At 40.1% G+C, this 11,112-nt stretch overlaps 3 protein-coding genes across 3 annotated transcripts; all 3 read right to left on the bottom strand.

Moving 5' to 3' along the window:
- Positions 1 to 2,158: 2,158 nt before the first annotated feature.
- Positions 2,159 to 4,734, bottom strand: LOC126596506 (palmitoyl-acyl carrier protein thioesterase, chloroplastic-like). The gene is made up of 6 exons (XM_050263113.1): positions 4,115 to 4,734; positions 3,891 to 4,024; positions 3,609 to 3,722; positions 3,333 to 3,501; positions 3,160 to 3,228; positions 2,159 to 2,965 (listed from the first exon to the last, which is right to left on the bottom strand). Exons 1-6 carry the CDS (start codon positions 4,478 to 4,480, stop codon positions 2,627 to 2,629), a joined length of 1,191 nt encoding a protein of 396 aa, XP_050119070.1. The 5' UTR covers positions 4,481 to 4,734; the 3' UTR covers positions 2,159 to 2,626.
- A 1,696-nt stretch (positions 4,735 to 6,430) lies between these two features.
- Positions 6,431 to 7,681, bottom strand: LOC126596515 (uncharacterized). Its single transcript, XM_050263123.1, has 3 exons — positions 7,193 to 7,681; positions 6,971 to 7,032; positions 6,431 to 6,756 (listed from the first exon to the last, which is right to left on the bottom strand). Exons 1-3 carry the CDS (start codon positions 7,341 to 7,343, stop codon positions 6,520 to 6,522), a joined length of 450 nt encoding a protein of 149 aa, XP_050119080.1. The 5' UTR covers positions 7,344 to 7,681; the 3' UTR covers positions 6,431 to 6,519.
- A 235-nt stretch (positions 7,682 to 7,916) lies between these two features.
- Positions 7,917 to 10,850, bottom strand: LOC126596500 (pentatricopeptide repeat-containing protein At1g22960, mitochondrial-like). Its single transcript, XM_050263103.1, has 2 exons — positions 8,274 to 10,850; positions 7,917 to 8,176 (listed from the first exon to the last, which is right to left on the bottom strand). The coding sequence occupies exon 1, from the start codon at positions 10,606 to 10,608 to the stop codon at positions 8,440 to 8,442; it is 2,169 nt and encodes a 722-aa protein (XP_050119060.1). The 5' UTR covers positions 10,609 to 10,850; the 3' UTR covers positions 7,917 to 8,176; positions 8,274 to 8,439.
- Positions 10,851 to 11,112: the final 262 nt, after the last annotated feature.

The raw sequence follows: 11,112 nt of genomic DNA, 5'->3' as shown, positions 1-11,112 counted from the left end.
GCTCTAGCTTCAAAAGCTTCATTTACAGAGCTCTATCTTCAAAAGCTTCATTTACAAAAGCTCTAGCCTTAAAAGCTTCATTTACTGAGCTCCAGCTTCAAAAGCTTCATTTACAAAGCTTCAGCTTTGAAAGCTTCATTTACAAAGCTCCAGCTTTGAAAGCTTCATTTATAGAGCTCTAGCTTCAAAGCTTCACTTGCAAAGCTTCACCTATAAAGCTTCAATGCAAGGTATACAAATACCGCCTCCGAACAACCGCCACTTCGGCCCATACATGGATTCAATTTGAAGTCTCCAGCCAACAGACTCTATTGACCGAAGACTTGGGGGACTACACTATGTACCATATATTGGGCCTTAACTAGGCCTTAACTAGGCCTCATGAAAAATACTTGGAGGACTTAGTCCATTATTCATGTACTGAGGAGCGATCCCTTATTTTATAAAAGGGACTCCCTCACCATCATTAGAGAGCATTACCGTCTGCTGAGCAATCACATCGCTGCGAACATCACTCATAACCCATCATTTATGTATTGAGGAACGATCCCTTATTCTATAAAAGGGACTTCCTCACCATCATTAGAGAACATCGCTGCCTACTGAGCAACCGCCTCGCCGCGAGCATTAACTCTAGCCCATCATTTATGTATTGAAGAGCGATCCCTTATTCTATAAAAGGGACTCCCTCACTTTCAACGCCACAAGCCGAGCCAACCAAGGCAACACAAGTAGAACAGCCTCGCAACATGTGCTACTTCTAGTTGAGAATCATTTCAGATTGGGCACTGCCTCATATCGAGTATCAGTTCTAAACGACATCTAGTTATTTCGGCCCACACATGGACTGAATTTCAAGTCTCCAACTAAAAGACTCTCTTGATTGAAGACTTGGGGGACTACTATTTATACCATACTTAGGGCATCCGTATTTAGACCTCGTATAAATACTCGGGGGATTCAAATATAATTATGTAATAAAGAGACAAATATGTAAAAAGGGGAGGAGCCCTTATTCTATAAAAGGGCCCTCTCACCCTCACAAACCCTAAGCCTTAAAAGCCTCCTCACATCCCCTAAGCTCTAAGCTCTCTCAAAGCTCTCATTCTCATATTCAGAGCTCTTTCTCCCTCAGAAATACAATAATCAGTGTGGACGTAGCCCAAACCTTGGGGTGAACCACGATACATCTTGTGTTATTTACTTTCTTGCAGATTCACGATCGGATTTACGTTGTTCTAAGACCTCCGGTTTTGTGCATCAACATTTGGCGCCGTCTGTGGGAATCGATACGAAAAGTTGTGTCAATTCTTTCTCAATTTTTCACCCTCGCCGTGAATCTGCAAGAACCCAAAACCTCCATCTTTGGGCTTTTCCAGAAAACCTTAGCAAAAGAGAGCCCTCAATCTTATATACCTTATCTCCCTCATTTCGATAAAAAACGATGTCGGCTTCAGAGCTTGCTTGCACCTACGCCACTCTGATCCTCCATGACGAAGGCATCCCCGTCACTGCCGAGAAGATTGCAACCTTGGTGAAAGCTGCCAATGTCCCTGTCGAATCTTACTGGCCTGGCCTCTTCGCCAAGTTTTCCGGGAAGAGAAACATCAAGGATCTTGTCTTGAATGCTAAATCATTCACTAGTACTCACTAAAGAAGAGCTTGAACCTATGTACTTCTGTAAACCCTTCACAATTAATGAGAACTCCTCTACTCCGTGGACGTAGCCAATCTGGGTGAACCACGTACATCTTGTGTTTGCTTCCCTGTCTCTATCCATTTACATACTTATCCACACTAGTGACCGGAGCAATCTAGCGAATGTCACAAACTTAACACTTTCTGTTGTACCAAAGTCCTCACTGATTTTATGCATAAATAGGGTGTATTTAGAATTTTTTTTAAACCTAATAAGGTTAAAATTGTTATTGCATAGTGAGGTAAATATGTCATTTAATATTAAATTTTAATGTGGGGTGCATTCAACATTTTGTAGGGTGCTAATATAAAAAGCCTATATTATGGAAGATTTATATTTTTTACCACCCGACTCCATATTGGTTATATCCGGCTTGAGAATTCTCTTAACTAGCCCGTCCCTCGAGTGGAAATTGAAAATGGTAACCGTAAAAGTATGTTCTGTAAACAATTTCAATGATGGAATTTACAAATTACAATTATTCTTTACCAAATAGTATTACGACAATGGCTATACAAGTTACAGACCCAAATGAAATGAAACGACTCCTTTTAATCAAAATCAATGTACCCCTGCTAGGCTTAAGGTGAACTTTCTTACTTTTATGACCACACATTACATTTATTTCACTCTCCGTAGAATCCATGATGCTGCTGGTTTTCTGTTACCTTTTTTCGATGACTCGTCATTTACACATCTGGCTCGTTTATTAGGATTGTCATTCAGCCTCGATGAAGCTAGCAAGATCGGAAACAATGAAAGATCCTTGGCTCTGTTTTTGTCTTTTTTTTTTCTTCTTCACTCTCCTTAGAATCCATGATGTTGCTTGTTTTCTGTTACCCTTATCCACAACAGGCCCTTTAGTATTCAGGCCATCCCATTTCTTAGAGGACAAGCTTCTAAACCCCCTTTTCTAATTCAATTTTTCTACATAGAAGCAAATGGGGAGGGCTCTGGTTTTTTCTTCCAAACAGTCCGTCCTCGAACAATCTCTTCATCTTTAAGGTTCCCATTTGTTTGGAGGAGATGTGTATATCTCAATTGTTGCTTCTCAAAGGAGCCCAAAAAGCCGCCGTTGTCAAGAATTCCAGCTGCCAGAGAAAATCCATCCAGCAAACTTTGATTCTCTTGTTTCGGTCTCTCTATGAACATTCCATCTTCTGGATTGCAAAGCGATTGAACTATATCTGAACTCCCACATTCCTTTCTGTATTCTAGTGTGATTCCAGTCAGTTGGTGAGACTCCAAAATATTGTCAGGAATCGTCTGTCGAAAACAAAGATTAAGTCAGTTAATTAAGACTTAATTATGGTAAGAAAACACAAGTGACCGTTTAGAACTACTTCTGTAGGAAGCACTTAAAGTTTTTCTGTCAAACATGGTTAGAAAACGCTTTTAACCCTTTCAGAAGCAGTGCCAAACATGCCTTTAATTAGAGAGAGGAGAAAGACAATATTTACCTCAAGCATCCATTTTACATACTTGACATTGTTGACATGGTGGTTCATGTTCAAATCACTTCTCTTGGGCTACCAAGTAATAAGAAATTCCATATTCAGCATATTCTCGATTCTCTTAACTGTATATGGATGTAGCTTTGAGACGTTGGAGTAATTTGGACACGAAACATTACCTTCAGATCGCTGTTGACATACTTAGCGTTGTTGTCCAACTTGATGATTTTCTCAGGGACATCGTCTGTGATTGCCTGCTTCTCTATGAACCAAGGTGCAATCTCACCCCTCACTCCCTCTGGCATTTTCGAAAGGCGCCTAGTTTTCCGGTTCATCATCACCCAGGTGCTGTTCCACGTTTTGTACAACCATGATTAATCAATGACAAGACTGAAATAAATCATTCGTGAGGAGATCATGAAAGTGATTGGAAGTTTGAAGAAATTCTACAACACCTGGTCGCACGAGCGAAAACATGGCCCGTGGCTTGGCTTCGGATCAACCAGTCTCGCTTCATACCATTCTTCCCTGATGCTTGAACCCAAGTGTCGATTTCCAGTACCTCTCCCCTGCAGGATGTGATTGTCACATTTTTTTGCTTGAAATTTGTTTCATGCTGCAAAGAGTCCTACTTCCTAGCTTTAAAGATTATAGCGAAAAGAGAACAACTCCGGGTTTGCGTTAGATTAGTTTAGAATATTGCTCGAATCAAAAGAAAAGGCGATGATTGGACATACCAAATTGGATACTGGTCCACTTGAACTTGCATTCTGGACACAACCCAAATAAGATCATTCCTCATCATTTCATGTGTTGCTCCAAATCCATCACTCAGGAGTCCAGACATCCACACATGATTCAATGCAGTTTCCTGCATCATACCGGAAGAAAGAAAAAAATCCGTACTTTCCAAACGATGCAACACAATCTTCACATAACTTGGATTGATTAATTATATCACCTGCAGCAGATTGAGGACGCTCTCAAGTGTCGCAGTTTTATCCGGCCCGACCTCATAGGACCTGATGACAACCCTCTGCCTGTACCCCACGCCACCTTCGATGCTGAACCCTTGTCGGAAATGATCAACGGACTGCTTGGTTGTCGGAATGTTCTGTCGGGCTTGCTGCTCGGTCACGTAGTCATTTCCTACTAAAGTCATGGAAATGGAAGTGGTTGCCACACCGGCCATTTCAACTTTGGTTGCGGGTTTCTTGGAAGTTCCATCGATCTTGATATTGCTCAGGTTTTGCTTATTGGGTTCATAGCTATCTCTGCAGGAAGAACGCCTTACAGGGAAGTAGGCAAGATGAGAGAAGGTGGCCATGGCATAAATTTTTTATTCTTTATTTTTTATTTTTTTTGTTTTGGTTGGAAGAAAAGTTGAAATTTGGAAATGGGGAAGGAGATGTTTAAATAATTGTTTGTGGACGGAAAAAGTTAGGAAAAGTGAGAGGAAAAAAAGAGGAAGGAAACCTTGTTATTAGGAGTCGTAATTGTACATCTCAAAGATCTGCCTTGTATTTGTTGAAGGTTAAGTTTTTGATTCCCCAAAATTTTGAGTGCTAAACAACACATAGGTTTGATCGATTTCACAAAGCAGACAAACGGGTTAGGGTATAAATGCTTTGTCATACACTTTTCTTTTGTTCTTCTCATGTTTTTATTTTGTCTTATTTTATGTTTTTTAATGTAGGAGGTATCCTGCTACACATCGATGATCGACTAATTTTCATAATCATGCAACTCTGATCTTACATGGAACGGCAACATACTTTCAGCTTTCGGGTCAAACAACACGCCAAAGTAAAGCTGGTGGTCCAAAAAATGTAACCATGAGAGTTCAAGCTTGGGTTAGGATTTCCAAACCTTTGCTTTCTTTCCACTTGACAATCCCTTGGGTAGATTGAAAATGCAAACATAAGTGTTTTATTTCTACTTTGGTTAAATGGGATTGAGGTTCCACCCACATGAATGCGTGAACACGATATATTTTATTTTGAGTTTGATGCTAGCTCATTTTGAATTGCTTTTATAAGAAACACACAAGTGTCTTTTTTTTATAAGCGTTTTAATTAGAAACACATTAAATTTTAATTTTTAAAGACACTCGGTAGGTCTTCATAAAACACTTTTATGACCCAATAAGCAGTTTTTACTTTTTCTGCTATACGAAGTTAGAGGTACTTATAACATCATAAAACACTTTTAATCATTTCAAAAACCATCTCAAACAAGTTTTGCCCATTATAATTTACATACCCTATGTTTCAAATTCAACCCAAAAAAACCGTGTAAATACAAAGTGAGCTGGATGTGGTGGTTTTAAGGGATGACAGGAGCGAGTGGCTTACATTAATGTAGGATTTGATATTCGTTGTCTCCGGTTAATCATGCTTTGATTTTAATTCATTATTAATAAAAACAAACAATTCTTTCTAAACTTTCTGTAACCTAAACCAACATTAACCAATAGGTTTGATTCTTGTTTTTAGTTACCTTGGTTTTTTTGGGAACTTTAATGAAAAACTCCCGATATTGTTCACTTTAATGAAAAATCACATTTTTACACAAAAAAGTCAATCTTGATACTATTCATTTTACCCTTTATTTTGTTCTTATTGTAAAACTCAAAGTTTTCAAACCATTTTCATTAGTTTTTCTTTGTTTTTTTCTACACTTTGAGAGGTCCACTTCTATATCTGACCCCACACTGATATTCTTTGCACACAGTCATTTTATTTTTGGCCATTGATTTTACTTTGAAATAATTCTAGATGATGGAAATGGATCATCTACAGATCCCTTCTAGCAAATCTACCCAATCAATCAATCCGGACTTTTGAAATTTGATCAAACGGTTAAAAACAGGAGGTCCCTTTAAAAGTTATAATAACTTTAACCGTTTGATTAAATTTCAAGGGTCCATATTAAGTGATTTGGTCGAAAGGATTCCCTAGATGACGCCTAAAAAGGAAGTGTGCAAAGAAGGAAATAGGCGTGCGGGAAATTATTTCACAATTTGCTTGCAAATACCACATTCTTTTACCATTTGTACGGTCAAATGCCAATCCAATATCATATTTGACGTCAGATGGTGAAAGTACGTAAACGTAAAACTTATAAGTATTGTAGCCATTTTCCACAATCTGATATGATCAACATCATAAGACGTGCAGGGTGTTGTATATGGACTTTGAAGTCCAAGAAGCGTCTAATTACGAAAATCAAACAAAATTGCATATGTTTAGTACAAAGGGTAATACTAGGGAGATCATTTATATTTTGTAAACTATATAACGTGATTGATTATTGGATTATTAAATAAGTATTAATGTACTCATTTTTTATTGGCAACACATCCCGTCATCTACAAATATGGAATTGCCTCGCAGAAGGTGAATTACCACAAGACGAGCAGTGGTCAATTTTCCACTGCATCCTGAAGTAAATTCTTGGGGTCCAAGTAGTCTCCAGTGCCAAGTTACAGCGTGAACTCAAACTCTCATCAGTATTCTTCTGCATCCAAGTGCCGGACAAATCTAACCCGCTGGCGGCGTCGGCCAAAGTCGGGATTTCTACATCAGCGCAGTCAAGAAACGGCTGAAGTAGCAGGAGAGAGGAACTGGAGGTTAGTGATGGATGCTCCGCATACAAAAGGCAACAAACAAGCAAATCCAGAGGGAGAGTTATGAAATGTGTCCGTCAAACATAGTGAGACAAGAACTACTTCTCTTAAACTAAACACTCTTCAGTTGAAACAATTAGTAAACCTAAGCACGACCGGTGTTTACCATGTCGATTTCCAATCGCTTACCCCTGGTCGGATTACGATAAGCATCGGATTGAACGATTCGAATTTGGACTTTTCGCACCTTGCTGTTCAACGTTAAGTACATAATTAATAACCAATTAGCATATAAACAACATTCCTCTATACAACATTGCTAAACCAAAATACTCATAAAAAAGAACAAAAGAGGCGATTATAAATTAGAAAGTGAGTGTGTGCCAAGTGAAACTCTTCGGCATCATGTACCTTTGCCAACATCTTGTTCACGCTGCATACAAGTGCAGCAACCAAGGAGATGCAGACCAACAATCCTGTATTCATTTCTGCCCGGAAAGGTAACCAAAAGTGGTGGCTGTTTTGTTTCAAGTTGAAGTTCTACTTGCCACATATTGTGCATGTCGGAAATAATCGAAAAGACAGGGCAAACATGATGTGCGTAAAACCTCCAACAACATCACAGCATCCATTGGGTTTTTTTGAAAGAAGATCATCGGAGGTTGTGATGCTCACAGAAGATGAAGCGTGAACAAGATCATTTGAGACTGGCTGAGAAACAAATAATGGTTACAGGAAGGCTGTCCAAGATAACACTACAGGAACACTAACCGATATTTCAAGCTGAATTGGACAAACTAAAAAAGGTCGTACCCAGTGCACAAGGCTCCCGCTTTACGCAGGGTCTGGGAGAGTTTCATTTTGTTTTTAGAGGTCGCACTTGGTGCGATGGCAAGTGCCTTCGCCCATGAGCAGTAGGTCTCGGGTTCGAGACTTGGGAGCAGCCTCTCCATAACTAGAAGAAGTTAAATTTTCACTATCTGCTCAGTACCAAATGAAACTCTTATTTTAAAAACAAAAAGTAATACATCTGATTTTAAACTGGACAAAACCCATATTCGTTACAACAATACAGAACATGGCAGCACTTCGATCTTCCCTATTACCTCATGAAACAAAATAAGGAGCAAAAGAATGAACCAATAATCTTGTCAGATATTTTATTTGGAACAATATGATACACTTGAGAGTTTATCTGTACACTCTGATGTTGACTCTTCCGAAAAAAATGGTTTCTGATAGTTAAAAAATCAATAATCCAATTCAACTGGTTTCGAGTATATTCTTCTAAAGTTAGAAACGGCACAAAAATGAGGTAAATATGGACTCAACCTTTCAAGTTACAGGTTTGCCAAACTCACCAATCACCATCAGCAACCCTATTTAGCAAGTCACCTGTAACATTAAACCAGGAAAGCTGTCAAGCCAAGAAGAATATTAAAAGTTTGAGAATGTGCTATTCGGAAGCAAACATTGAAAGAAGATATCTTACTTGCACTATAACTCAAGAGAATTTGCCAAGTGGTTTAACACTATAGCTTTCTCTCAGAGTTGAGAAATCCCTCTTAATATCTCATGCCACTCTTTGAATAATCAGCTGAGAAACCTTGAACACCACCAATAGCCTCGTCAATTCTTAAAAACGAGCAGCTCCTTCACTAGCTTGAAATTAAACTGTCAAGGTATCGAACTGCATGCAGTTGAAAGTCTTTGTCTAGATGCTTAAAAAGTGCACTGTGTGTACAAGAATCAGGCTCGATCTCTCTGTCAAGCATCTGTTTATACAACCTCAAAGCCTCCTTCCAATTGCCCATGTTGCAGTTCTCATTTATTAAAATAGTGTATGTATACTTATTTGGAGCTATTCCTTTCTCCTCCATCTCAATAAAATACTCGTAAGCCTGATCCATTCTCATCACTTTACAAAGACCATTTATCAGAGCATTATAGGTGACCACATTTGGCCAAATACGCTTCTCTTGCATCTCTGAGAAGTACATATATGCCAGTTCTAGTCTCCCCTTAGCCGCGTGTGCATGAATCAATACCGTGTAAGTTATCACCGAAGGAGACAAACCTTTGTTTAGCATCTCATAGAACACCTCTCTCGCCTTCATGAGCTGGCCACTTTCCAGGTGAGCATGAATCATGCTAGTATATGTTATATGATCTGGAACAATACCATCACGTACCATTTTCTGCAACAACGTATATGCTTCATCTAAATTGCCCAATTTACATATTCCATTCACAAAAATATTGTATGTGAACAAATCAGGAGGGAAACCCCTTGCTTGTATTTCTTCTTGCATGCTAAATGCCTTGGACGGGTCACCAAGCCTCAATTCCCCCACTATTCGAGTATTGTACGCAAATCGATCTGGCTCCACTCCTTTATGCAACATCTCATCAAATAACTCTTTAGCCATCGATAAATTTCCCGCATTGCAAGATCCATTCACCAAGATGGTATATGTAAAAACATCAGGGCAAATTCCTTGCTTGGTCATTTCTTTTTTAAGCTGCCCAGCAACAGCCAAGTCTCCGGATCTGCAAAGGCCATCCATAAGTGTGTTATAGGTGACGATATTAGGAGTGAAAGTCCTATGCCTCAACTCATCAAACAATATGAAAGCATCCCCCAAGTTCCCTAATCTACAGTACCCGTAGATTAGAGTGTTGTATGAAACTATATCCGGCACTATATTTCTATTTAACATATTGGAAAACTGATCCCTGGCATCAGTCATTCTTCCCCACTTGCAGAGGCCATACATTAACGAATTATAAGTAGCCACGGTGGGATTCGCTCCTTTAATTACCATCTCTTTCTCAAGAGATAATGCCTCTTCAAGCAGACCTTTGTTGCAATACCCGCAAATCAAAGGGTTATAAGTGAATGCTGTAATCCTTAACCCTGATTTCATCATTTCCTTGATCAGTCCCTTGGCCTGCTCCAGCTCCCCTTTCTTTGACAGCCCGTTGATCAACACATTATACGTTACATCGTTCGGAAAACATCCTCTCTTTTGCATTTCTGACAAAAGTTCAAGTGCTTGTTGCACTTCCCCTTCCTTGCAGAAGGAATCCAACATAGTATTATAGGTAACAATCGTCGGCTTAATCCCAGCCTCACCCATCATTCTGTAAACCTCTTTAGCTCTAGTCACAAGGTGTTTATTTCTAAGTATCCTAAGAACCCTATTGCAGTTCTTCACGTCCGGCAACAACCGGTTTCGAATCATCTTATCGAAAATCGACAGACATTGCTCAAGCATCAATTTTTTCGTATAAACCCAGAACAAGAGATCGAGAAGCTTCAACGAAACTTTCGAAAACATATACTCATTAATCAAAATATCCACAATCCCATGCATATTTACACTAATCACCCTCTCCATAACCCAATACGCCGGCCTCATCAAATTGTTGTGAGCCAGAATCTCAAGAATCACACAGAAGGCAAACTCGGATCTTTTAAGACCCGGTTGGCCCTCGACCCATCGGAAGAACCTCAGAGCGATTCTGGGTCGGGTCCTAATCTCGACGAGGACTCGAATAAACAAGTCGGGGTCGACAATAACAGCTTGGAAACGATCGGAGACCCACTTGGAGTTGCAAAAAGCCCAGGGCTTTTCGTCAATGGTGTCGAAAACAAGGTCCCGGTATTGAGTCTCGGAGAAAGCTGCGGTGGGTAGGGAAGTAGTGGAGGAGCAGTTGCGGAAAGACCCAGAGAGGGGGGAGAAACGGCGTACCTTGAGAGGACGGTGGTGTACGGCTGAGGCAGTGGCGGCTAAAGCTTTTGAAGCTCTGGCGCCGAGGGTCATTGAGTGGAGAGGCGACTCATCCGGAGGCGGAGGATCGGAGAGAGGGGGTGGGGGAGGGGGTTTTGGGTTTTGGGTTTTGGGTTTTGAGTGAGCTCGACGTTGGTGGAGGTTTATTGGGCGGCTCAGATCGAAGTGAGCTTGGGGAAAGTGGTGGAAGCAGCCATGGTGGCTAGTGTATTGCGGACCCGAGCCCAAACCCAAAACAGAGGACTTGCCGACTTGGTAATCTGAATTTCAAGTTTACTGTTGGGTTTTACACTTCACCGATTCTCCCGTTATCCACGGGGGATCCGATCCCTTCCGCTAAGTTCTAAGGATCTTTGATTAAACAGTTAAAAAATTTATAACTTTTAACGTAGGTTCTTATTTGTAGCTGTTTGATCAAATTTTAAAGATTCGAATTGATGGATCCCAAGACCTTAGTGGAAGGGATCCGAAGAGGATCCCTTTCCGTTATCCACGGGCAAAAGGAATGTTAGCAACTTCTCATTTACTTTCGTTATT

This window comes from Malus sylvestris, chromosome 13, assembly GCF_916048215.2.
Source record: "Malus sylvestris chromosome 13, drMalSylv7.2, whole genome shotgun sequence".
Classification (NCBI taxonomy): domain Eukaryota; kingdom Viridiplantae; phylum Streptophyta; class Magnoliopsida; order Rosales; family Rosaceae; genus Malus; species Malus sylvestris.
The sequence above is the reverse complement of the archived record's forward strand: the minus strand, read 5'-3'. Positions and strand labels throughout refer to the sequence as shown.

Excerpts from the sequence above, each read along its gene's own strand:
- LOC126596500 (XM_050263103.1), bottom strand. The coding sequence starts at position 10,608 with ATGACCCTCGGCGCCAGAGCTTCAAAAGCTTTAGCCGCCACTGCCTCA.
- LOC126596506 (XM_050263113.1), bottom strand. The coding sequence starts at position 4,480 with ATGGCCACCTTCTCTCATCTTGCCTACTTCCCTGTAAGGCGTTCTTCC. Across the intron at positions 3,502-3,608 it reads GTTTTCGCTCGTGCGACCAG|CACCTGGGTGATGATGAACC; the intron begins GTGTTGTAGAAT and ends AACGTGGAACAG. Across the intron at positions 3,229-3,332 it reads ATGTCAACAGCGATCTGAAG|CCCAAGAGAAGTGATTTGAA; the intron begins GTAATGTTTCGT and ends ATTACTTGGTAG.
- LOC126596515 (XM_050263123.1), bottom strand. The coding sequence starts at position 7,343 with ATGCACAATATGTGGCAAGTAGAACTTCAACTTGAAACAAAACAGCCA. Across the intron at positions 7,033-7,192 it reads TGAACAAGATGTTGGCAAAG|CAAGGTGCGAAAAGTCCAAA; the intron begins GTACATGATGCC and ends AACGTTGAACAG. Across the intron at positions 6,757-6,970 it reads TTATCGTAATCCGACCAGGG|CCGTTTCTTGACTGCGCTGA; the intron begins GTAAGCGATTGG and ends CTGCTACTTCAG.